Raw genomic sequence first — 24,617 nt, 5'->3', positions numbered from 1 at the left:
GAATATAGGTTTCGTACTAACCCTTAAATTTTTTTACAAAATTTTAACACAATCCCCAGTAAAAAGTAATGAGAAGAGAGAAAAATATTTTGTATTGAAATAATGGATAGGAGAGGTCTTTTGCGACATTGGGTACTAGTACTACTGTAGTATATATACTCAATATTTTGGAAACCTATAAGAAAGCTTATGCAAGTGATTTTTTGTGATTTATTTATTTATGTATTAAGACTTTCTCAATATTTAGGGAAGTGAAGCAGGTATAGGGTAGTTGTTGTTGTGAATGTTCTTATTGTAACAAGATTGTGAAAATAATCATACACAAATGATAATAAACCGAAGAATTTGAATCTAGATTATTATCGAACCAGAGACAGATGAAACCAGGGAGGCCCTGAGGGCAATCAGACTCGTACATATTTTCAACCTGCAAACATCAATCTGTACCACTATGACGTGCCTTATTTGAGTAAGAGTAATATTGTAGATTGACTATATTTTTTATTTCATAACTATTCCACATTGATACTGACATTTTATTATAAAATAATTATAAAATAAAATGATAATTTCTAGCATTACTATGCTAGTAGGTTATATTATTACAATGGTATTGTCGTATAATAATTAATTAGTTTGTGGATCTTGGATGCCCATGCACGTAAAATGTTAGGCACCATACATGCATTTGAAAGAGATCGATCATATCTCATGAGGCGAGCCGAGCTAGAACGCCGACGAGTGGTGCAGTGTTAACAGTTGCAGGCTCGGCCTGTTGAAAGTTAGATCTGGAGTCGGTGTAGCCATCGTTCTCATCGGGGCCTCCAACGACTGCACCGTCCAAGACATTTGGGTTGGGCTCAGCTCTATTGAAATATAGGTCAAACCCTCCTTTGCACGTCACAGCTTCAGGCTTCTTCTTTATGGATTCAATGGATGCTCCTCTGTGATGAACTTGTTGCACATAGTTTGAGCCGAATCCCACCATGTAGCTCATCTTTTCTGGATTTTCACCCAATATATAATCCACCTAGTGAGACGAAAAACATGTTATAATATATAAATTAAATGATTAAATTCATCAATTTCTATCGGCCTAAGCTTTCGAGATAAACTGTGATTTAAGAGCATTTCTAATGAACTAGATCTCTACTATTTCTTTAAAATTTGTCTAAAAAACTCACTTTTTCTAGTTTAATCAGTAGCTATGCAAAGGTATCAAATAATGAACTCTCTAAATTTTACTCTATTCTATATAATTATAATTTTTACTCTATCTTCATTCATTTTACTCTATCAATTTCCTCGTATTAATTAATATGAGGAAATTGATTTTATATATGTATATAGTATACCTGTGATTGGGCGAAGGCAATTAGTTCAGAGGGCTGAACAATGCCACCGTTGCATTGGACAGAAGCATTTTTGGGCTTGAGATAATCGGAATATACAGTCGCAATGAAGGTAGCGGTGGCGGTGTATTGAAGGTTATTCCATGGCTGAAACCACAGCAAACCCCCCGGCGACTTCTTGAAATTGCTGTTGCCTTTCTCAAGACACGAGCATATGAACTGCTCTGCCTCCTTCTTGTACTGCTCCCATGTGTCTGAATACTCTACCTTCCCCTCCAAAACAAGCTGCGCGCAGTACACAATATATATATATATAACCATGTTAGCTTCCATAGCTTTAATTTATTACGGGTTGTTTACAAACTGACGTAATAAATTTTGTTTCATAATTTTTTACTATTAAGACTGCAGCGTGAGTTTGTAAGGAAATTAAATTAAAAGCTGAAATATCTCGTGCATTTTCCTTGATTTACATGAGATGGGGGTTTGCAATATCCTAGCGAACATTCGATCGATCTCCAGCATAATTAACACTCAATACCAAACATTCAAACTTGTTTTATAGTCTCATGTTATTGTTTTTCTAGACAAAATGTTTTTCACATAATTTCATAAATATACCCTATTATACTGACGTCCCAAATGTAATATTAGCCCTTGGATTTTTTATTTATTTATTTTTTTTAAAAAAAATCAAATGGCTACCAAACGATGTTGGATCAACTGTCAGCATAATAGAATAAAAGTGTGTATGCAAGTTGATTAATATTCAAAGAGTTATATTATATATCACGCCACTATCTTGTTATACATGCTGGCGTGATATTGTCAATTTACTATTGGATTAGTCCTTATTAAAGGTTAAAAAAAAAAAGTCAATGGTAGATTAATGACAATATTGTTATATCAATATAGTAAGATAATGGTTGGATATATAGTAACATGGTATATATGAATAAGGGAAAAGACTGAAAAGTACCTTGGCGGCTAGGACCTGTACGCCGACAAACTTGTCGTCCCACGAAAACATGGATCTCGTGCCACCAGTATTCTGTGATTCCTCTAAGAAATCTAGGTAAGTTTGATCGCCAGTGGCACGATGAAGCCATGCAGCCGCCCACAACAGTTCATCCTGTTAATTAAACAGGCATATTCAGAACATGATCAACTCCTTTTATCTTTCGGGAAATTTCATAAAAAATTAAAAAAAATCCTAAGTTTCAATTACAATCTGCAAAGACATGCAATAACACTACCTCAAATCCACTGCTGCTGTAGAATTGTCCTGCTACAGGAATGCTGTTTTGGTACAACCCTTGGTGATTGCTTGCGAAGTCATAGAGCTGCATGCAAACAATGGCATATAGTAATAGTATGTTGTGTTAGCAGTGTGTGTGACAAAAATCAGAACATATATATTTGTTTGATAAACAATGGAATTTATACAACAATTTTGTCCTGACCAGGATACAATATTAATTGCCCGAATAGTAGTGTGAAGATTGTTTTGAACAAGAAAAATGTGTAACAGCGGAAACAGTAGTTTATAACTGTTAAACTATGATAGTTCAAACAATAGCTTATGACTGAGTAATCATATAAGAAAGACTAGAGTTCTTTTAGAGTCTTTAAAAATGTGATGTGGTATTTAAAATCACTAATAGATCAAAATTTAATAATGATCCTCTCAAATTCAATAGTAATTTTAAAAGTCATGTCACATTTGTGAGGACTCTAGTCTTCCTTATATCATTACTCAACTATTAAAATACGATTGTTGAAACAACAGCTCATTACTAGTTCGATATGATTGTTGGAAAGAAAAAAATTGACAGTTGGTATAGCAGTTATGCATGTGCATTCATAACTGTAAAATTCGAACAAAAAAATTGATTGTTGGTATAACAGTTGTACATGTCCAAAAATGCACACAAAAATAATAAGCCCATGACTCCTGCGTCAATGCGCAACTACACGTACATTGAGCGACACCGCTAGCTAGCATATATGTCTACTCAAAAGTTATTTTAGTTCTTAAAGAAACTAAAACAATTCCTTATAAAGCACAAAAAAAATTATTCTAGATTTTTAACATGCGACAAAGTGTAAGACATGCACAAATAGAGAAAAAAAATTTAATTTCCAAAGAGGAGCGAAATAATTCAACAACACATACATCCGACCAATGTGGTCAGAAAACAAAAAATCACATACATCCTAAATGACAAATTCCGATAATAATTGTAAGAACGACGACGATAATGATGATGATTATGATGATGATGATGTGAAACCTGTTTTGCATGGCCTAAAAGCTGGGAAGCATAAATGGAGTCTGTTTGCTTGAAAGCAATAGAAGCAGCAGCAAGAGCAGCAGCAGTTTCAGCAGCAAGATCAGAGCCTGGGTGCTGTTCATCAATCCTATAAGATGTTCGTGGGGTTGTCATGTCTTCCGGCCTCTGCCAACACTCATGGTCGGAGTTGCCGTCGCCGACTTCACCGTAGAGAACGTTCGGCTCGGGATGGGCTTTGATCAGGTAATCAGCGCCCCACTTGATGGCGTCCAGTGCATTTGAAAGCTCCTTCTTGGCCTCGAGTTGTGCTCGGAAATCTACTGCGCTCCATGAAAGCATTGTCATCGTGAAAGCCATGGGGAAACCAAACTTTACGTTGTCCCCGGCGTCGTAATATCCTCCCACAAGATCAACCTAGTACGTACGTATAAAAAAATTCATTCGTAACATTTAGTAATGTTACACAAACAATTCTTACCAAAGAAAATAAAAATGTTACATTTATAACTCTTTTTAAAATTTATTAACATGTATTAGTGTGTGATTGGAAAGTAACATGCATGGCTTCAATCGCAGGTTGATTATATGTGTCAGCAACTTGTAAAAAATTTGTAAATGTAGAATTACCGATAAAACAAAATGGTTGGATTATATATATATTGCTAAAAAATGTGTCAGAACTGGAAAGAAGGCCAATATAAGCAAAGAAACGTATCATGAATTACATTATGTTAAAATTCAACCAAACAATTGAAAATGATTTTTCATTATTAAAGGAATATATTCCATAAATCTTCTGTGTTTTTTCAAATTTTATGTTTTAGACCTGAATTTTTAATTTTACAATTTTAATATTGAGTTCACAAAAATTTTAAATCCAAATCCTCATAGTCATTTTTTAAAAATAAATAACGAAAATGACATGAAAAAAACTATATATTTAAAGTTATTTATTTATTTATGAGAATGGAAAAATAGTCTTGTCATACTATTTTAGTTATTTACTAGAAGAAAAATGGCTTGAGATTTTAGATTTAAATCTTTATAAACTTGGGCATAAAATTAATCAGCCCAATTGAAAATTCTAGTCTAAAATGCAAAATTCGAAAAAGCATAAAGGATTTTAAATATTTTCCATAGAATTTAAATGACAAACTCCCTCATCATCATATTCTCTCAAAATTTTCTACCCAAAAAACAAAACATAAAATAAACATAAAAAATTTTCTAATTAAAAACACGTAAAAATAATCTTACTCCTCCACCACTGCCATCTCGAAGCCCAGAATCTCCCCGCCATTGCACTCTCTGGTTAGATGGCAGCTTCCCTGATCGTTGAGCCTCAAAATACAACAAAGATTTTGTCAGAGCTTCCCCATATTCTACTGAAGAGACTCCATGATTAATCAACAGAAAAATGGAGAAGATAACAAAACCAAAGAGAGTACTCCTAGAAGACATGGCCTTTGATAATTATAATATTATATATGAACAATATCGGGGTTTGATATATAACTGGTATTTATAGGGACACATGCATATATAAATTCTACAATATTATGGTTAAATATTTATTTCTGTAATTGCTTGGAAACATAATCTCGACTCTGATTTTGCTTTACATATATAATTGCTTTCCACAAAGTCAATCTCGAGCTCTACAATTTTGGCAAAGAATAAGATAATTCTATATGGGTTTTAATGAAAACATAAAATCTAAGGAAATTGTGGGTTTGAAGAAGGATTTCCTAAAGAGCATTTACCATGTACGATGTATGTATGACTCTTTTATTTATTTATTTATTTTTTCTAAAGAGAATCACGTATTATAATAGTTTATATAGTGTCAAATTATTTAAAAAATTTAAATAATGTAACAACATATTCATTTCATATAATGGGCCGGGACGGTGGAAGGTATGATTTTCTTTCCATGTCATTGAGTAATTAAATGGGGGATTATGGATAAGAGTACATAATGAATTGAATGCAGGCAGCAACACCAGCAACCTGTGGTTAGGTACTTAGGTTGAACAATAGGTTTGTCATAGCATGCATGCATAGTGATACTAAGCGTCCGCCTCGTGTTTTTTAAAAATTGATGTGGGTTTTAAAATTATCATTTGGTTTAAAGTTTAGGAAGGATCTAAAATCTCTGAGGGAAATTTTAGGGTTGGCATAATTCTCATAAATTGTATTTCATTAAATAATAAAAATGTCAAGTATTTAATTAAAAAAAAAAATTGGTTAAGATTTTAAAATCTTCATCATACGATTAATTTTTTCAAAAAAAAAACAAAAATAGAGAACTAGTGAAAAATTGGAAACCTTTTTAAAAAGATGTCTAAACTTCCAAAAACAATCTAGTTCGAGCTTTTTCAAAAGACAAGTCGCTTGATTGTGAGGAAGTGAGAAATTCTTCGAAGATAAAGTATACGTTATATATAATTATCATTGTAGTTTGATAAGGCAACTAGCAAGGCGTCTGGGTGGTGTAGTCGGTTATCACGCTAGTCTCACACACTAGAGGTCCCCGGTTCGAACCCGGGCTCAGACACCTTTTTCCTTTTTCTCAGGAAGACCATGCATGGTGGCTTGGTTAGGATAAAATGTGGGGCGGCACACAATAACGATGGTGAGGAGGTGTTTTGGATGAGTCCCAATCCCCATGGTAGTTGGTGTTTTTTTGGTCAAGGATGGGAAGATTGTTGGTGAAGGGTTTCATCCCCAAAGCTGAGGTGAACCACATCTCTCTTCTTGTATGTCTACATGTATGTCTGTGGCAACAAGTGGCACTATATATATATATTAAGTAGAATACAGTAACCTAACTAAGATAGACTACAAGCACCTCAGAGCCCTGAAGGAAATTTAAGAAGGTGAAAGTCACTTGGGAATACAGCTTTTGACGGCTGCAGCCCACTATGATGGATAAAACCATTGGGAGTAAAAGAACCCTATAAACTTAGATATAACCCGACTTCCAAAGAAGCCAAACATGAGAGTAGATGTGAGGGAGGGGGAGGCGCAGATGATGGCGCTGGGAAGTCGAGACACAAATGAGGGTGCTAGCATGGCGCATTGTAGGCTAGAACTGTCGAAGAAAGGAAGATCTGATTTTGAAAAAACCCATTCTTAAAATTCAAAGATCCGGCCAGCAACGCGGTTGAGAAGGCAACTGGCGAGGAGGGAGGTGTGGGGAAAAGACTAGGACTATGTTTTTTGGATGATCGGGGATAAATCATCAAAGACGATAGATAAAGTCTCATAAGAGACTAGAGGATCTAGAAAAAACTCTAGAGATAAATGAGTTCTCAAAAAGAGAGAAAAGCAGAGAGCAGTAAGTGAGGAGGGTGAAAGGGGGAGGAGTAGGAGGGAGACAACTTTTGGCTTTTGGCTTTCTTCTCTATATTCAGGAGAGAAGAGAGCGCGAGTTCATTTTTTTCCTTTGATAGTGGCAAATGGGGGAATTGATAAAAATAAACAAATAAAAAGTAATGCCATAAATTACATTTTTATTGTATAATTATAAATATGACAGTCCCAACCAACCATAGAATCGTTCCTTATTTAGGAAAAAAAAAAAACAATTAAAGTTAGATTTGGACTACCACATCAACATTATAAGATAAAAATATAGTATATAGCATATCTTAAAATGAAAAACAAAAAGAGTCGTGGTTTATTTAAGAAGAAACAAAATTAAAAAATGCTAGATGTACTTTCAAGTACTTATTTCTTCGTTGTGAAAAACACCATGAGATATCTATATGTTTCATTATCTCACTTTCTCATGAAAATTATGATCGGGATTCGCTTGTTGCACAAGAGGTAAAATGTGAATTTCAGATGAAATTTTCTTTGTAAGCAAAGGTAAAGAGAGCTTATTAACCATCTCGTCCATCAAATCAACCAAGTTCAAATGGTGCATTTTACATCTGTTTCTCGAGGAAACACTATGAATCCGACTATTTACACTCTATGCCTCCAACATTTGATTCGCATGTTCATATGAGATAGAAAGAGAGAGAGCAGTTTCTTATTTACATTTCCAAAAATGTTACAAGAAAATAAGTTTTCCTTCTATACAAAATCTTTATATAGGTAAAAAAAAATTATCAAAATTATTTTATTTACACTGACAAGGAATGGAAAAGGGGGAAAATTTTATCTGAACTGGGAGCATCTCTTCAGCTCTCCCCTGTAACTGATATCCTTCTTGCATACACTCAGAATGCCTGATTGCTCATCAACTTTCTTGATGAGGAGCTTCAGTAATGGAACCTTGGATAGGGTTTTGCATGACCCTACCATGATCATCTTTTTCTGTCGAAACAAAAATGAAACAAGAGATTGTTTCCATGTGAGATGCTAACATCAAGGATGCTTCAATTTTCTTTTCCCCTCCATTTCCCCATATAATCAACTCACCAAGCAGCAGATTTACAATTGCAACCCAAATGTTCAAGTAAACTCGAAATTTATGGCCAAATATTAATTTTTGATACAGGGAAAGAACTTCTTATGCCTACCTTTGCACGCGTGAGAGCCACATTAATCCTATGCCAGTCACCAAGAAGGGAGGAAGAGCAGTCCCTTGGATTTTCACTAGACCTAACAAATGACACAAGAATGCAGTCCTTGTCTCTTCCCTAGACCAAAGAGAAAAAGAAAAAGAAATAATATGTTACAAATTTCAATGATATAGGATGTGATCGTTATTAAGTAAAGCGCTAATTATCAAAACAGATTCAGAAAAATAAACATGACACAATAGTCATATACTCAGCCTCACCTGGTATTTATCAATGGTATGTATCTCCACAGAGGTTATGTATACAGCATGGCGGATGAGATTTGCCTGGGAATTATAAGGGGTAATGATGCCAATATCTTCCCCTCCAATTCCATTGTTAACCAATTGCTCGGTGACCTATATTATGAACGAAATGGGGAACAAATATTATTCATTAAAGCTTTAAAGTACTTATAGAGCTTGCATCAAGAAACAGAATTCAAATAAATTGATACTGGGCCTTAGGTGACAAGAACTATTTACAGCACATTTAAACTAAAACCATACCTCTGCAATTATGTAAGCTTCAATTGGATTATTCAGAGTCTTTTTATCTTTTGCCTCAAAAGCAGGCAACATATCTGAGTTGTGAAAAAATGATATGTAAGAAACCACGCCATCTAATAAAAATCCGTGAATGGAAATTACATGAAAAGCAAATGACTTGATATTTGTAAACCTGTATCAATAAATATGACTGGTTTGGCTGGATTCAAAACCTGCAATCGTGAATCACTCGATAAGGTCATTTAATATCTACAAGTTTAAAATTGAAAGATGAATTTCAATTGCACAAAACTAACCATACACAAGATGACCACAGAAAATTGCACATCAACTACAAGCAAGAAGAGAATAGATCACAATTGAACTGCATGCAAAAGAATGCTTTTACCTCCTTTAGCCACAATGAACAAGACTTTAAACTAGAAAACTGAAGTTTGGCATTGGCTACTTCGGGGGAACCACAACGTAATCTGTCACCATATATCAAGGCATTTGATAGTTCCATAATGCCTTGACACATACGGTACTGCATACAGATCAGCTTAGTAAGTAGACCTGGTACAGAACAAGTACCAAATAAAGAGTCAAGACTTTAAATCCAACACTGAATTCATGTAACCTGGCTCTGCAGTGCTGAAATTGCCTGAGGATGTGCTTCTGACAGCCTGCAAAACAAGCTTATCCCCATTCCACTCTCCCGAGCCTCTGTACTCTAGAAATTGATAAGCACCATACTTTTAATGAGCTTAAAACATTACGGCACGAAAAGTTAAGCAAATAGAACTATAAACACATAAGACATATCACCTGGACAAGAGGAGGCAGTTGATAATGGTCACCAACAAGTACAAATGTTGAAGCAAACATCAAGGGTCCCAGAGATACCTGATAGGATAATCACCCATAAATCCATTAGAGTCTAACACAACAAACAGCATTTATTAACAATGATTCTCTACATTAAACAATTTTTCATAAACTGGACCACCATGTCATTAACAGTAAACAGTCCTAAGTATATAGGCAGAACAATAAACGCAACTTAACTAAGCTTTACTTTCAACCATATGCAAGATGCACAACCTGAAATGCATGATATTCATATTTTAACTCTCCACAAGATATACTCTGACACAAAGAAGTTATGCAGTAGTAAAATCTACACATTATCAAAGTGGACATATGAAGTTTAGAAACAGCATCAGTTTTAAAAAGAAAACATACAGGCTTTGCCCCTATCAGAGATGTGCGGCCCAAACATAGAAACACTCAAATTGCCAAAACTGGAAATCACCTAAAAATTAGCAGCTAGTCCCTATTTTACATGTCTATAACATTCCTTTCTTATTTTACCATTTTTTTTTGTGCTCTCACCCATCTCAAATATACACATTCAAGCTATGTTTCATAATTATTACCAAACATTATCGTAATGCATGCTTCAAATTTATTGGTGTGTTTCAAAATATCAACTTTCATAGTTAATAATCAAGTAGACCAAAGGGCAATCACACACGCCATCCATCCATATCTTATTCTGAGGGAAAGATATGTTCACTGTCCACACGTGTGACTGATATAGAAATGAAAATACTGTGTATGTTTTTGTGTGAGTCTGCACGCTTGCTTGTGTGTAGTTGCATGTACATATGTGTGTTTCTAGAGAGAGAGAGAGAAAGCGATTCACTTTTCTAAATCTCTCTCAGCCAAAAAATTTCAGTATGCCCACTTCATTGATTTTAGTTTTAAGAAGATGCCTCCAGTTGCATTTTAAAAACCTACTCAACAAAAATTAATTTATAGATACAGTAGAACACAAACAAGAAAGGAAGCATACTGGGAGGGTAGTCTGTCCAGCTTCATCCATGATGCAGACATCAAATCTCTTGTTGGCGAGCAAGGGACTGGTAATTCCAAGACAAGTAACTGCAACAACTTTGACTTGGTCTAATCTTAGTTTAACATCTTTGACGCTTTGTATGTTCATCGCTGTCATAGAAACATTTAACATAAGATGGATAAGAAATAAACTGATTTTATTCCAAGGAATGCTCTTAACAATTTTTAATCTGACCAGAAAAGCAATGTCCCCGAACTTCCTCATGTACAGCTTCATGTCTTCCAATACGTACAAAATCAATGCCCTGCTAATTTTAAATTTCAATACCACGCAAGAGAAATTGATAATAGTAATTTAACATGAGGATACAGGGTGCAATGATCATCATAGAATCATAAAGACAATCAGAAGAATGAATTGATGTGCATCTCCACCACAATTGGTTTTGAAGACTGAGAAAGCACTGCTTACACTGAGGATTGAGAACTTCTAATTGCTTCTCACTAAGCATTCCGGTGTGCCCAATGCTAGAGGCAACACCAAAAGAAAAATTGACTGAAGTGGAACGAATAGGCATGATTACCAATAAATCAATAACAAATCATAGATAAGACCTCAGTTTAAGGAAACTTTATAGATCGAACTTATGGGCATGTTGCCAGTGCACCAAATACTGCATTACAGCCAAACATGCTTATCATAGAAAAAGGAAATTGGGATTCAAAGTTTTCATTCAGTTGGGCTACTGTATACAAGGCATCACGTAACATGAAAGACCAAAAGTGGCTATAGAAACAAGTTCCCCATAGTTTCAAAATCATATTAGCAACAAACACAATCTTATTTCCTTTTTACTCTTAAACCTATTACAAATCTTTTATTACTTGGTTTACAAATAACTTATAACAAAATTCATTCCGAAATAAGCTTCATACAAGTAAAAAGTAGTAAGCAACACACAAAATAATTAACTCAAGCCGAAAAAGTACATTCACTGGCCACTTGAAACATAATATAACAAGAGTGAAAGATAAAGAAAATGAAAAAAGAAAAAAAAAATGGAAGAAACCAAACATTTATATAGTAATACAAGATGAAAGGACGGTAGTAATGACCTGAGCTTTTAATTTTATAAGCAAATTATCAACAGCGGAGTTTGTATAGGATGTAAGCAAGATGGATGCACCTCTCATCAACAAGGCCTTCACAGCATGCACCATTGTAGAAGTCTTGCCCGTTCCAGGCATTCCTAGTATTAGAGCGTAATCCTTTGCTGTAAGTATCTGAATAATAGATAATTGGTCAGAATAGCTTCAACAAGTAACTGTTCAATAAATTGGGTTGTCAGCATGCTGTACAGAAAACCTTAAGGATAGCTCGACGCTGATCATCATTCAAATTCTTCTCTGACCATACATAAGCTATTGCTGGATCTTGGCTGAATATACATCCACTGTCAAATTTAGGAGCCTAAAAGGATGCACACGTGCAGAACCATGCAAAAAAGGCGCCATAGGATTAGCAAAACGTGAAAACATCCAGGACCAACAAGATAGCAACAAATATTCACCTCAAGGTCAACAATTATCTTCCGAAGATGAGTACTTTGCACACTTTGTAGAAAAAGTTGTACAAGGTTAAACCTTCAAAAAATAACATCAAGCATGAATTCAGCCACGGTACAAGTTTAATGCTACAAAACACCTCTGAATAATTAAAATACATGCACCTCATTACTGCAAACGAAGTCATAAATTCATCCTTGTCAATCCGCCAAACCTCTCTAAAAAGATTCTGGGCTTCTGAAGAAGGATTGCTCCCAGGAAGTCGTAGGCGCTTAGAAAAAGAAACCTAGAGTTTTATAGAAGACAATTTGTAAACTGATAAATTCATTAAAATATCGTAGTTCAAGAACAGAAACTAGTATGTTCCGTACGGCATCCTGCTGAGGCAGGTTTGTCACCAATTAACTAATTTGTCAGTTTACAGTAGTAGATATGAAGAGTTATAGCAAATGAAATACTTACAAAAACGTGAAAGCGACTGATCTCTGTAATGACCCCACTTGCAATGGTTAGATGGCCAGATTCGGTGCTAAGTATCTAAACATAACAGGAGGAAAATACAAAACTAACTATTATGAGAAAAATTAAAGAGGAAATATGCCGCACGATATAGAAATTATTACAAGCATAATGTGCAAATGCAGCTCATAAATTGTCATATGTTAGCGGAAGAAATTGGACCATCATGCTTGCTAACTCATAAAGTAGCTTTGTAAGTTTGTACATTGTAGTTGCTTAAGAAAGCAAACAACAGCTTTTTTGTGCATGCATCAATAAGATAAGCTTGTATAGTTAATGAACAGAAAAGGCATCAGAAATTACCAAAAAGTTAGCGCAGTTCAAGTCAAAGTTGTGCTAAAAGTTCACTTCTATTTGATGTGAACTTAGCTAAAATGACATCATGCACAAATCTAATACAAGAAAAAAAGTGTACCACATAGTCTCCACTTTTAAGTGTGCAGTCCATATCACTTGTTGGAGAAGTGTCAACAGTTGAAGAATGTCCATCAGAAGCTTTCATATTGAAAGATGTTAGATCTCGATACACAAAACGATAAATGAACCGGTTTTCTTTATGAGACTTCTGATGTGGAAGTTCATCTGAAGCATCAAGAACAAGAGAAGAAAGGAAACTAGTGGAATTATCACTCTTCAAACTATGCGAACGCCAGATTTTTTTCTTTACAAGCTGAGAATAAAAAAGAAAAGGCGTGTCAAAGAATTATGTAAAATATTTTGGGGAGTCTAGCATAAATAAAAAATGGACATAATGGCTTCAAAAATGCACCTCAATCTCTCTAGCTTCTAAGTCAATCAACCGGTCCCAGCGCTGAAGGAATGTGCAATGAGGAACTGTTAGGTGGCTAGTATGTGAATCAAACACATCTCCTAATCCACTAGTTTCGATGCTTCCACCATGTGCCTGCATCAATATCACATTAATGCTGACGACAACACCAACAGAGAACTAAATAGAGTTCTCAAGGCCATATGACAATAAATGAATTTTGCGGAATCAGGTACCATTGACTTGGTGGGAATAAGTTTTCTCACATTTCCTAGGCATGGAGATACCAGGTTATGTAAAAAAAAAAAAATCATTCTCATTGCAATGATAAAGAACCTTTTTTTTCATCAAAAAATTCATTCTCATTGCATTGATAATGGAATTTACACAAACCAAACATGGGGGAATGACTAGCTTGTGAATGAGATTCCCATTACCCCACTCCCATAGCCAACAAACAGAAGCAGTTAAGTAGCATAACAACTTTTGAGTCCTTCAAATCAAAAGATTACCTTATGATAGATGCTACAAACATTAAGATGGCGACAACCTTTACACATGTTCAGACTCTGTAGAAAATTGCAAGAATATCAAATACAAGTCCAGCAAGGTGTTGTCCAGAAACACATTATACTTAACAATTCGGTAACAGTCATACCTGTATCATTGGGGGTAATTGTTGCACTGTTGATGCCTTGAGAATATCATTTGCAAGTTCATTACGACGCATAATTAGCCCAACCAAATCAGATCTTTGAACCACAATTCCCTTTATAGATGGTAAATACCACTCAATAACCTTAAAAGTTTGAGAAAATGCTTGCGTAGTTATATCTGAATTTACCTGCGTCTGATCTGACTGAAGATAATATAGAAGACCACGATCAATATGCATTTTGTACCTGAATGAAAACAAAGTAAATAAAAGTATGTTTTTATTCTTAAAAAATCTCCATAACAGAGGCATCTGACATCAACACCCCCCTCCCCCCCCCCGGTTTTTTTTTTTTTCCCAAAAAAAGAAAGGAAGGATAATAGGCTTACCTCTCAGACATAAGGAGAGTGTAAAAGATTACTTGTGCAGAATGTTCCATAGATGACTGCATAAATCATAAGTGTCAAAAAAAGGATAATACCATAGAAGATAAGGTGATTTGAGTATTTCAAATTTTCAAATATTCTAGCATTTCTTGGCTAACAAATTGCAGTAGCAATTATAAACTTGCCTGGCCATTCGATACTTTTCCAGTTTTAAACTCTAAAGGCATAATCTTCTCATTAGCTTGATTTTTGTTTGATGTTATACTGACTCTGACAGAAGCATCAATCATCCCTTTCAAGCCATATTTAGGGGCCCATGCCATCTCCTCAATATCAATTACCTGCATTTACAACAGAAATCTTCTAAATATAATGTCAATTTCATCTACATTGATCTGAATAAAGAGAAAGTAGCACTCCATTTTACAATCTCAAACTTCACATAACTAGAAGTGTCTCTCACAGGGTAATTGCAACTAGAGACAACTACAATTGTGATAAATATATGAATATTGATTGAAATTTATGCTACTACCATCAATTATCAGGTGTGGGTTTGTCCTAAATTTATAGGGACTGCCAGAAAGATAGGTAGTGTACATGCAAATCAAAATCTATGCATGCAAACCATGTAAAATTATGTTCATATGATCTATAAATGTATAATAACCATGAATGCATGTGTATAGGTGCAAAATTGAAAATGACAAATCATGCAATTACAAGTAGGCGAGAGGCCTTGCCTCAGATATGTTAACTTTTTTCAGCCCATCATCAGATCCAAAATCCACAGAAGGAGCTTTTGAAACCTACCAACAGACAAATTATAAAATCATTAGACGCAAGAGTTGGAAGTCTCCATAGCTTTATAAGATAGAACGGCAACATATTATGCCTACATCTATAAGGGTTCAAGCACACCAACAACCAAGAAAAAGAGAAATTGTATATCTACAAATACAAATTTATTTCTGTAACACATAAAATGTCTAACAATGCAAGAAGAATACAAAAGTAGATAAAATAAATAAATTGTAGAGTAGATCATATAAACAAAATATAAAGGCGTGAATAGCAACTTTGGGATGGAAATGGGGTGGGTTCATGCATCCTAAACCCCCCCCCCCCCAAGAACGGGTTGGACATGAGAATTGGGGACTTGCAACAGGTGCTAATGTAGGTCTATTTACACAATTTGGATACAGGTTATAGGGTATTACAATGTTACAATTACCACTACGACATAAACAAGTGCACCCAAAAAAAAAAAAAAAAAAGCCCCCTCAGTGCAGTCCTGTAAAATGGAGTTACAAATAAATGAATTGGCTCCATGCAGGAATTTATGGGGTTCACAATCAATCCAGCTAGGATGAGGTTAAGTTTTGGCAATAATGAACCCAATCCATAGTAATACAAAAAGATAATCAAGAACACGAGTAACAGCAATGAGAAAACTACATAAGCGTACCTGTGAGTCTTTGAATGTGATGATCCAATTCAACATTTTTGGGACAGCCTCAATCAAGGTTTTCTGTATATCATTTTCATTTACTGCAAACCCCACATATGAAGAAACTAAGAGTTTTAGACAAGATAATCCATAGAGTTAACCGATGGCTCTTATTTGAAATATTTTGTTAGTAGAAGTTTAATTAAAATATTAACAAATAAAACTTAAAGATATTATGGTCCGTTGAACAGATGCAAACGCTTAAGGTTCCATGAGTCCGCCAAAATGGGGGAGGACATTGCCAGTGAGAATTTAGAAATTATAGTTAATTGACAATTATATAAGTTTCCACCTCCACATGCATATAAGCTTTCAATGTTTTTTTGGAGCACCACTCTTGCATATTCCTCCAAGAATTGTATGGTTGGAACTTCCTTCATGAGTCCAGCCTGAAAAAGGAAAGAAATATTACAATGTACCTCATGAAAAGAAGATTGATTTTGCATCAAAAAAATTTACCAAGGTACTAGAGGGAGTTCTGAAACCTGAAAAATTTGGTGCAGCAAGGTACCAATCAATGCTGCAGTTGAATACTCACTGGACTTTAGCCTCTCATCCAGAACAGTTCGCCTAGGGCAACTGAAACTACCAGCAACCTAAAATATTTTTCTTGTTATGAGGAACAAATGAAGTAAAAGCAAGCTCAAATCTAGTCAACTTATATCTTCATAACAATGCTTTGGAGTAGCTACCAGGAGCAGAGCCACAACACATTGCCTCATATGAAAACATATAAATACAATATTCGACACGCAGTTGATTTTTACCCGTGTTCCAGAAAGCAATATGTCGGGATGAACAATTATAAAATTACTGTCACGATCTATGTCACACTTTCCTTGGTCATCAAATTCACCAATGACATTCACAGTATCTCCAGGTGCAACTACACTATAAAACCTGACAATACATGAAAAAAGACAACTTGAGAAACACTACGAACATAATTTTCAACAGCCGTTGATTAACCTATACAACAACCAATCAAGATTAGCAAATTTTTAGCCTTGCGTGACTCTCAATAGAGCCAGGGGAGGGGGGCAGGGAGTGGTTCCAAAAAAAGTGAGAAGTTACAAAATGCTTCATAGAAAGACAGGTGCCTTACTTACCACTCTTCCCACAAATACACAGCACGCTCTTCTCCGCTATGTTCATTCAGTAGGCGAAGAACCTGAAAAGCAAGCAATCAGCTTTACTACTCTTCTAGCTCTATTGCAGCAATGAGGTGGTTTGTGTGTAAAGCTTACTGAAAACCTTATAAGGGCATTGGGTACCAGATGAGTCAGCAGGCCTACACCTCTCAGACACCTGTAGCAGAGATGTGTTTCACATAATCAATCTTTAAGATCTCATTCATTCCCTTATCAACAAACCATTAAAGTGCACGCGACCAACAAAGGACTTTAAATTGAAAAAGTAAAGCATACCTCCAATACAAGAAAATTACAATTGGAAGAAGCTCCAGTGACCTCTTCTGGTAAATCCACAGCCACTCTTTCTACTGCAGGATCAACTTTGACAGGCATCTCATCATCATTTCTATCAAGAGATTTAGATGAATATGCCTCCATGTCACTAGATAATGAGTCTTCAACAGAAATGACATCTTCTACTTGATCCAAAAGTTCAAGCAATGCCTAAGAGAATATAGGAACAAATAGATCTCATTGGTAATTAAGACTACTTATGAGAATATGTAATTGATTCTTGCATAATAAACTATGTAAACTTTCACTTGTGTTCACAAGATAATCCAACACTTGAATCAGAAAAGCAGCATGAAAACTGACCAGCATAAGTAAAACAGCATTGTACATCCATACCTTTTTGTGCTGTCTTAAACCCAGCTGATCAGATGCTCCATTACATGCAACACCATTAGCAATCTGCAGTTTAATTACAGTGTAAATCAGAAAAGGAAAAGTACACACTTTACATTGGGGATGAAAAAAAAAAAAAAAAAAGGATCAAGAAATCAGAAATTCTTTAGTCTTTTATTATTCTGGAGTTTGCAGCCAGGACAAAAATTATGAACTTTGAAATATAGAGAATATCAAACTTAGTTAAAGGGACTTTATCTAAAGTCTTTTCTTGTATCCTAAATAATGAACCATTTACCAAAAATGTTCTCTTCTTTGTCCTCCACCTTCCTAGAATATAAACAGAACCGAACATTTTTTATGACAGAATTACCTTATCATGGCAATATGATAGAGATGGCGGAGTTCGGAATGGACTCTGTCTACTAGCAACTCCGGTGCTAGTCAATTCATTTTCATTTCCATACAAATCCATATCCCGATCCGGGTTAACCCTTTTCAAGCCAACCCTATTTGTGGATACCAGAGATTTTTCATCAGCCTTTTTTGACGGGGATGAAAGCCACTTCTCAACCTTGCCAGCTGTACCGGGAGAAATCTGTACTGTCCTATTAGTCAAGCATATGATCAAACGACAACAAATTGTCAACAGATGCAAAATTCTTAACCAACCAACATGCCTTATTCTGAGAGCATTGACAAAGGTGTAAAGCATTGAGCCTTGAAGAGTCTGCCAACACTTTCATCATCTCCGGTATGCGCTTCGAGACTGCCTGGAGTTTTTCGTTCACCGGAGATATCTTCCATGTCACCTCGTCACCCCCATCATCCTGGCTCTGCTTTATCAACTATTTCCATGCCGATTTTCACAAAAATAAATTGTACGAAAATAGAAATCACTCTAATTAGTATACCTTCAGCATTTCCATAACATTGTTAAACTAGCAAATTCAATTGTAACGTGCATAACACAAGTGTTTCATTGTAACTCTACCTGTTCTTAAAATCCTAACCATTATTTTTAAATTAAATAGTTGGGATTTTTCCACCGGCATTTACTTCCTTTAAAAAAATTAAAATTTACTTAATTTGTTGCATTGGGTAAACACTGATGTGACAAAATCTGAACCATGTAATTTCAAAAACAGTCCAACAAGAAATTGAGCTGAACATACTACAAACACAATCAGTTTAACTCAAGCATTACCAGCCTAAAAAAAACAATTACCAAAGACGTGATCATTAGCACTACTAATACACCTTAAGCTGAACTACAATGGATTTTCAAATGTAACTTTACCATTCCAGGCGAGAACTTGAAGCGCTTGAGAGACACGGACTTGGAAACCTCCGGAGATACCTCCGACAGGTTCTCATCAGCACTAAAACCCATCGCCGCGATATTGTCGGACGGCGTATTCTGTGACGCATTATTCGGATCATTCGCTAGCGAACCCAAGCACTTTTCAGGCTCCCGAGACGCCGAAACCTTATGGTTCGAATCGGGTTTTTGCAAATTCGGTGCATTTTCGGGATCACTACTCGGGCTTGGAACAGGCAAACCCGATTTCTCTGGCCCTGACCTCGGAGCATCGGTGGCGGGATTTTGCGAGGTCGATACGGCGGCGTTGGAAGGGGAGGCGGGCTTGGGGTTCTGGGAGGCTAAGAGGGCGTTCTGAGTGTGGCGCTCGAAGAAATGTTGGATGCCAAACTTGGAGGGCTGGGGTTGATTGGTTGGGTTGGATTTCTTTGACGACGATGATGATGCTGATGAGGAGGAAGAAGAAGAATTGGGCTTTTTCCTCGGAGGCATTGTTGAAGCTGTGCGCTAAGAACTAGGGTTTCTCACTTCATTAGCTTCCCATTACTGCACACTGAGCTAGATTAAGAGAGAGAAGCATGGAGGGCTTTATTTTTTTCAATATGCTTTGTCATCTGTGATTTCCCGCCCATACTTACGGCGGTCTTTCTTTTTTATGTTTTTTTCCTCTTTTATATATGTATATATTGGGATTGGGCCGCCCTCCGCCAATTATGGGTTAAGATTCCAAACAATTTTAAAGAAATAGTAAATTCTCAAATTATATAATTTTGATTATTTTTAAGCATTGAAACACTTAAAAAATGCTATCTATTAAAAATCTAATATATTACCATTAAGAATTAAGTATAATTTTATCAGGTTTTTGTTTTTTATGTTATAAAAAAGTTTGGAGTATTCCTAAGAAATAGCTTAATCGATGCATTTTCCCATCTTTAAGAGATTCTCCCATTTTTTATAATTTTAATACCTTTTTAGACGTTTGCTTAATGTTATAAGATGGCATCGATTGTATTTAAACTTTTCCTCAAGCTAAATTTGCAATAATAAGAACATGTTTGGAATTGTGTTTAAAAAATATAGTTTTTAAGTCAAAAAACTTTTTTTTTTTTTTACAAAAACTCCATTATTAAGCTTTTTCCAAAAGTGTGTTTTGACCATTTTTTTTAACTTTTTGAACCGCGCTTTCAATGTTTTTTTACCAAACATATAATTTTTTTTTCTTAAAACAAATTTTTTGAGTGTTAAACGTACTTTTAGACTCCTCAAACTAACACCCAAACAAGCCCTAAGAGTGTTTTATATAAAACGCTGCCAAATTAACAAAAACAACAGTTTTGTATCATTTCCAGCGGTGCTTCTTAACAGCACCACATATCTGCTGTTCTATAAACCATTTTATCACATGGCTTGACACAACACATTTTCATTAAAACAGGAGCAGGGGTATAATAAAATTCTAAATTTTGTTGCAACTTTTTTTTTTATTGTCCTTTACATTTAATTTGATGATCGTATATCTCTTTTAATCTGTTGTAAAAGATCCTACTCGCATGGCTTAGGTGAAAATGGATGTACAAGGATATGAAAGATGCAATGACAAAGATCACAATTTAGTAACATATTTATATATACATTTCATTTTTGAAATTCAGCATTTGTTTCCCTCTTACACACAGGAAGATGGTGATTGTAATTCAAAATTACACAGTACAAAAGGCAAAATATCTCATGTTTGCAACCAAGATTGATGGATTTCTTGACATCTCATGTTTCACCCTCAGGCAGCATTCCCACCATCACCCTGATCATCATTTGCAAATGAGAATCATGACAACATGCAAGAATCTCATTCTACAATGACCATAAGACAATACCAACATGTAAGAATCATCCAATTTCTGTAAACCATCAACACAATAATCTTGACGCCTCATATGAGGGACTGAATCCGCATAAATCAATCTTAGAAGGTGGTAGTCACGTTACGATGGGAAGCAATCAAATGACAACCATTAGAAAATCACTACCTTAATTTTCATTGATGAAAAAGAAAGGAAGAGAAGAAGATCTTGAAGGAACATGCGAAATACTGGAAACTAAATGTATTTGCAAAAGAAGATCTATAAGAGGACCCTTAGCATTTCGAGAAAGCAGCTGAAGTGTTATGAATCTAAAGTTTCCTGTGACATATCTACATTTAGGAGGATTTAAAGGTTTGCCCTCTTATGCATGATGAATCATAAACATTTAGAATGTCACACACACACAGAGCATAAATTTATGATAAAATCTATGATACAAGCTAGTGATCGAATGATGCCTTGAATTGGTTTCTCAGGAATCAACCCAAATTGTTAGAATTTGAATTGAGATTCCAAACATGCTTTTCTAGTATATAATTTGCATGAGGATGCTAAAAGTTTATTTATTCTTATATGATTAATGAGGTCACAAACTCAAACCAACAAACAGATAAAACAACCAACAACCATTGAACAGATATAATCAGGATAAACACTCCAAATCCCATTTTACTCATCCTTATAAACTCCATGCAAGCCTCCCGCTTGCTATATTTCACAGTAGTTCTACCAACAAGTTAATGACAATGGAATTGAAATAACTTACCATCACATGGAGTTGCCACTGTATGACTAGCTGCAGATGATTTCGGATGTCCACGTGGAGAGTTAAAGTCACCCTGCATACAACAAATAATAAGAATCACAGAGATGATGGGACCAAATGGAGTAGCATAACATTATTGTGGAAATAATAGATTACAACTTAACCTGTATATCCATCCGTTGTATAAATTGCTGAACCATATTTTGGAGACTCGACATTTTGTCCTCTAGTTTAACAACATAGTCCTTTAGCGCCGCAATTTCTTGCGTATCTTTCTCTCTGGAGGCACCCTCTACAACTCCATCCATGAAAGAGTTTTTCTTTCTATGATCAAGTTGGGATGAAGGGCCAAGCCTTTTCCCAATCCACGGACACGCCCATATTGCTCTGGACCTATAACTTGCGCATAAGCATCATTTAGAGACCAAACAATGCTCCCTTGCTCTTGCTTACCCCCCGGTGAGTTTGGAGGCTCTTGTGCTAGGAGCTCCTCCATTTGTGACTGGAACAAAGCATAGAATCTTAAGCCAATTGCAAAATAATAATAATGTAAATTAATCCAAAATCGACATACAATGTTTCTTCCCGTCTCATCATTAAGGGGGGTGCTGTCTTTACGCTTATGCTTCACAATATATACTTGGGCCCTATTCAGCTTAACTCCAGTAGATTTTTCCTACACATAACGAAGTTAGTACATTTGTAAATAAAATCAAGCACTTCATATGTGCTACTAACTAAATAACTACCATGTCATATGCATGTTTGGCATAACTTTTTGATCCCGCTGCGTGATTATTATGCTGTGCCGAGCGGATCTTCTTAGCTTTATCACTCTTGATCTACATTGTTAATAAGACAGTGAGAAGTATTGTGATTGTATTGTTGTCTACAGCATATTTAAAGAGGCATACACTACTACCTTTGCTTCTTCCGTATACCAATAGTGAACAAGTTCTGTATATTGAGTGACATCAACCTTGTCAAGGGGGGCTTTAGCCACTACATGTTCTGCAGTTTTGGACTCACAAAATATTTGTTCTTTAAATTATGCTTCCAATTCGTCCATTTGTCCTCCAAATCCTTCATAGACCACTTTTTTATGACATCATATTGTCCCCCATCATCAGGCAATAAATTTTTTGACTACAATCCAATCAAAACCAATATGAGATTGCAACAAACATTAAGAAAATATGCACAATGAAATTCATTACCAAAATGACATTCCAAGCTGCCTCCTTGTTTGTCATAGGCACTTTCCTCCAACCATTGAAATTTATTGGCAAGATGGTATGTGTCCTTGCAATGGAGCCAAGGAACCTCGTGTATACACAGCCTTCAATATCAAGGGGTTGACCAAAGTCATTACACAAGATGGGGATTTTCCTGCCCTCTGGCAGATTCCAAACTTCTGCCATACGTCCAATTCCCGCTCTTCTCTGATCGCCTGCTCGATCCGTTAAAAAAAAGTGTTAGAATATAAATTAAATAATTAAATTCATCCATTTTTATGACATAAGTTCTGAGTTTAATACAATCTCCACCATTCACCTTTCATTTCAATTCAAAATTCCAACTTTTGAAATAAGCAGTAATTTAACAGTTACGTACCGACAATGTTCACCTCCACCTCACCGCCACCGTATGGTTCTTCAGGATGATTTGTATTTCCCAATTGCTGTTCCAAGACCTCCCTTCTAGCGGATGATGACCCAACTTTCCTTGTGTGGACAACCTTGAACCTCTTTGGAGCCACATTTACCTATACAATTGAAACCAAAGTTAAATACGCAATGAAACATATAAAATCATCAGATGTCAGAAAAATAATTACATTCAATCCAACGTAAGACATTTCCTAAGTACACTACATATCAATGGCTAGTTCATGTCATAATCACCTTCTTAATTTTTTTTACTTAATTTATTGCATTTGGGTAAACAGTAATGTCAGGAAATCTGAACCATTTAATTTCCAAAAAAAAAAAAAAAAAATTGAGCTAAAAATACTACAAACACAATCAGCATAATACACCTTAAGCTGAACTACAATGAAGTTTCCGATGTAAATTTACTGTTGCAGGCGAGAACTTAGACTTGGAAACCTCCGGCGACACATCCGACAGTTCCTCATCAGAACTAATATCCATCATCTCGATATTATCCGTCGGCGTACTCTGCGACGCTCTATTCGGATCATTCGCCTGCGGCTGCGAACCCTCCGGCAGGTCGTCATCAGAACTAACATCCATCACCGCAACATTATCACTATTCTGATCATTCGCCTGCGAACCCTCCAACAGGTTCTCATCAGAAATAACATCCATCGCGGCGACATTACCCGTCGGCGCATTCTGCGACGCACTATTCAGTCCATACGCCGAAACGTTACGCTTCGGGTCGGGATTTTGCAAATTGGGTGCATTTCCGGGATCATTTATCGGGTTTGGAACAGGCAAACCCGATTTCTCTGGACCCGAACTCGGAGCATGGGTGGCGGCGGGGTTCGGACTCTTCTGAGAGGCTTAGAGGGCGTTCTGGGTATGGCGTTGGAAGAAATGTTGGATGCCAAACTTGGAGGGGTGGGGTTTATTGGTTGGGTTGGATTTCTTGGACGACGATGGTGATGATGATGCTGATGATGAGGAGGAGGAGGAAGAAAAAGGATTGGGCATTTTCCTCGGAAGCATTGTTGAAGCTGTTAGCTGTGCGCTACTGCACACAGAATAAGAGAGAGACTGAGAGAGAGAGAAGAATTGGGGAGGGCTTTATATTTTTTCAATATGCTTTCTCTTTTGTAATTTCCCGCCCATACTTTGGCGCATTTCTACTGAACTCTGCAGATTTGGCTAGAAGTTTGAAAAAACTC

At 35.9% G+C, this 24,617-nt stretch overlaps 3 protein-coding genes and 1 non-coding gene across 8 annotated transcripts; 1 reads left to right on the top strand and 3 right to left on the bottom strand.

The window, feature by feature from the left end:
* Positions 1 to 709: 709 nt before the first annotated feature.
* Positions 710 to 5,107, bottom strand: LOC132172729 (endoglucanase 13-like). Its single transcript, XM_059584288.1, has 6 exons — positions 4,904 to 5,107; positions 3,647 to 4,060; positions 2,609 to 2,695; positions 2,332 to 2,484; positions 1,356 to 1,637; positions 710 to 1,030 (listed from the first exon to the last, which is right to left on the bottom strand). Exons 1-6 carry the CDS (start codon positions 5,105 to 5,107, stop codon positions 710 to 712), a joined length of 1,461 nt encoding a protein of 486 aa, XP_059440271.1.
* Positions 5,108 to 6,129: 1,022 nt separating this feature from the next.
* Positions 6,130 to 6,203, top strand: TRNAV-CAC (transfer RNA valine (anticodon CAC)). Its single transcript has one exon. It is a non-coding gene; the product is annotated as a tRNA-Val (tRNA).
* A 1,455-nt stretch (positions 6,204 to 7,658) lies between these two features.
* LOC132181879 (DNA replication ATP-dependent helicase/nuclease JHS1) lies at positions 7,659 to 19,685 on the bottom strand. Of its 3 annotated transcripts, none has more exons than XM_059595111.1 (34): positions 19,094 to 19,685; positions 18,474 to 18,641; positions 18,167 to 18,391; positions 17,797 to 17,859; positions 17,401 to 17,610; positions 17,228 to 17,281; positions 17,083 to 17,144; positions 16,741 to 16,873; positions 16,459 to 16,569; positions 16,266 to 16,362; positions 15,932 to 16,014; positions 15,207 to 15,272; positions 14,649 to 14,804; positions 14,467 to 14,522; positions 14,267 to 14,324; positions 14,081 to 14,191; positions 13,935 to 13,991; positions 13,423 to 13,557; positions 13,069 to 13,323; positions 12,597 to 12,671; positions 12,299 to 12,420; positions 12,140 to 12,212; positions 11,935 to 12,039; positions 11,685 to 11,852; positions 10,804 to 10,873; positions 10,567 to 10,718; positions 9,537 to 9,614; positions 9,349 to 9,441; positions 9,118 to 9,255; positions 8,902 to 8,941; positions 8,730 to 8,803; positions 8,442 to 8,579; positions 8,179 to 8,298; positions 7,659 to 7,972 (listed from the first exon to the last, which is right to left on the bottom strand). In XM_059595111.1, the coding sequence occupies exons 1-34, from the start codon at positions 19,604 to 19,606 to the stop codon at positions 7,814 to 7,816; spliced, it is 4,218 nt and encodes a 1,405-aa protein (XP_059451094.1). In that variant the 5' UTR covers positions 19,607 to 19,685; the 3' UTR covers positions 7,659 to 7,813. The 3 variants fall into 3 exon arrangements, 2 of the variants coding, with proteins under 2 accessions (XP_059451094.1, XP_059451098.1); XM_059595115.1 differs by having other exon boundaries at positions 14,081 to 14,116; XR_009440275.1 differs by lacking the exons at positions 7,659 to 7,972; positions 8,179 to 8,298; positions 8,442 to 8,579; positions 8,730 to 8,803; positions 8,902 to 8,941 and having other exon boundaries at positions 9,167 to 9,255; positions 9,349 to 9,434.
* A 1,056-nt stretch (positions 19,686 to 20,741) lies between these two features.
* On the bottom strand, positions 20,742 to 24,547 carry LOC132181865 (uncharacterized). Of its 3 annotated transcripts, none has more exons than XM_059595101.1 (9): positions 23,824 to 24,547; positions 23,360 to 23,510; positions 22,963 to 23,195; positions 22,668 to 22,891; positions 22,495 to 22,587; positions 22,320 to 22,421; positions 21,910 to 22,247; positions 21,746 to 21,818; positions 20,742 to 20,968 (listed from the first exon to the last, which is right to left on the bottom strand). In XM_059595101.1, exons 1-4 carry the CDS (start codon positions 24,073 to 24,075, stop codon positions 22,748 to 22,750), a joined length of 780 nt encoding a protein of 259 aa, XP_059451084.1. In that variant the 5' UTR covers positions 24,076 to 24,547; the 3' UTR covers positions 20,742 to 20,968; positions 21,746 to 21,818; positions 21,910 to 22,247; positions 22,320 to 22,421; positions 22,495 to 22,587; positions 22,668 to 22,747. The 3 variants fall into 3 exon arrangements, with proteins under 3 accessions (XP_059451084.1, XP_059451080.1, XP_059451088.1); XM_059595097.1 differs by having other exon boundaries at positions 20,742 to 20,918; XM_059595105.1 differs by lacking the exons at positions 20,742 to 20,968; positions 21,746 to 21,818; positions 21,910 to 22,247; positions 22,320 to 22,421 and having other exon boundaries at positions 22,494 to 22,587.
* Positions 24,548 to 24,617: the final 70 nt, after the last annotated feature.

This window comes from Corylus avellana, chromosome ca1 (assembly GCF_901000735.1).
Source record: "Corylus avellana chromosome ca1, CavTom2PMs-1.0".
Classification (NCBI taxonomy): domain Eukaryota; kingdom Viridiplantae; phylum Streptophyta; class Magnoliopsida; order Fagales; family Betulaceae; genus Corylus; species Corylus avellana.
This window is presented reverse-complemented; position numbering and strand designations above follow the sequence as displayed.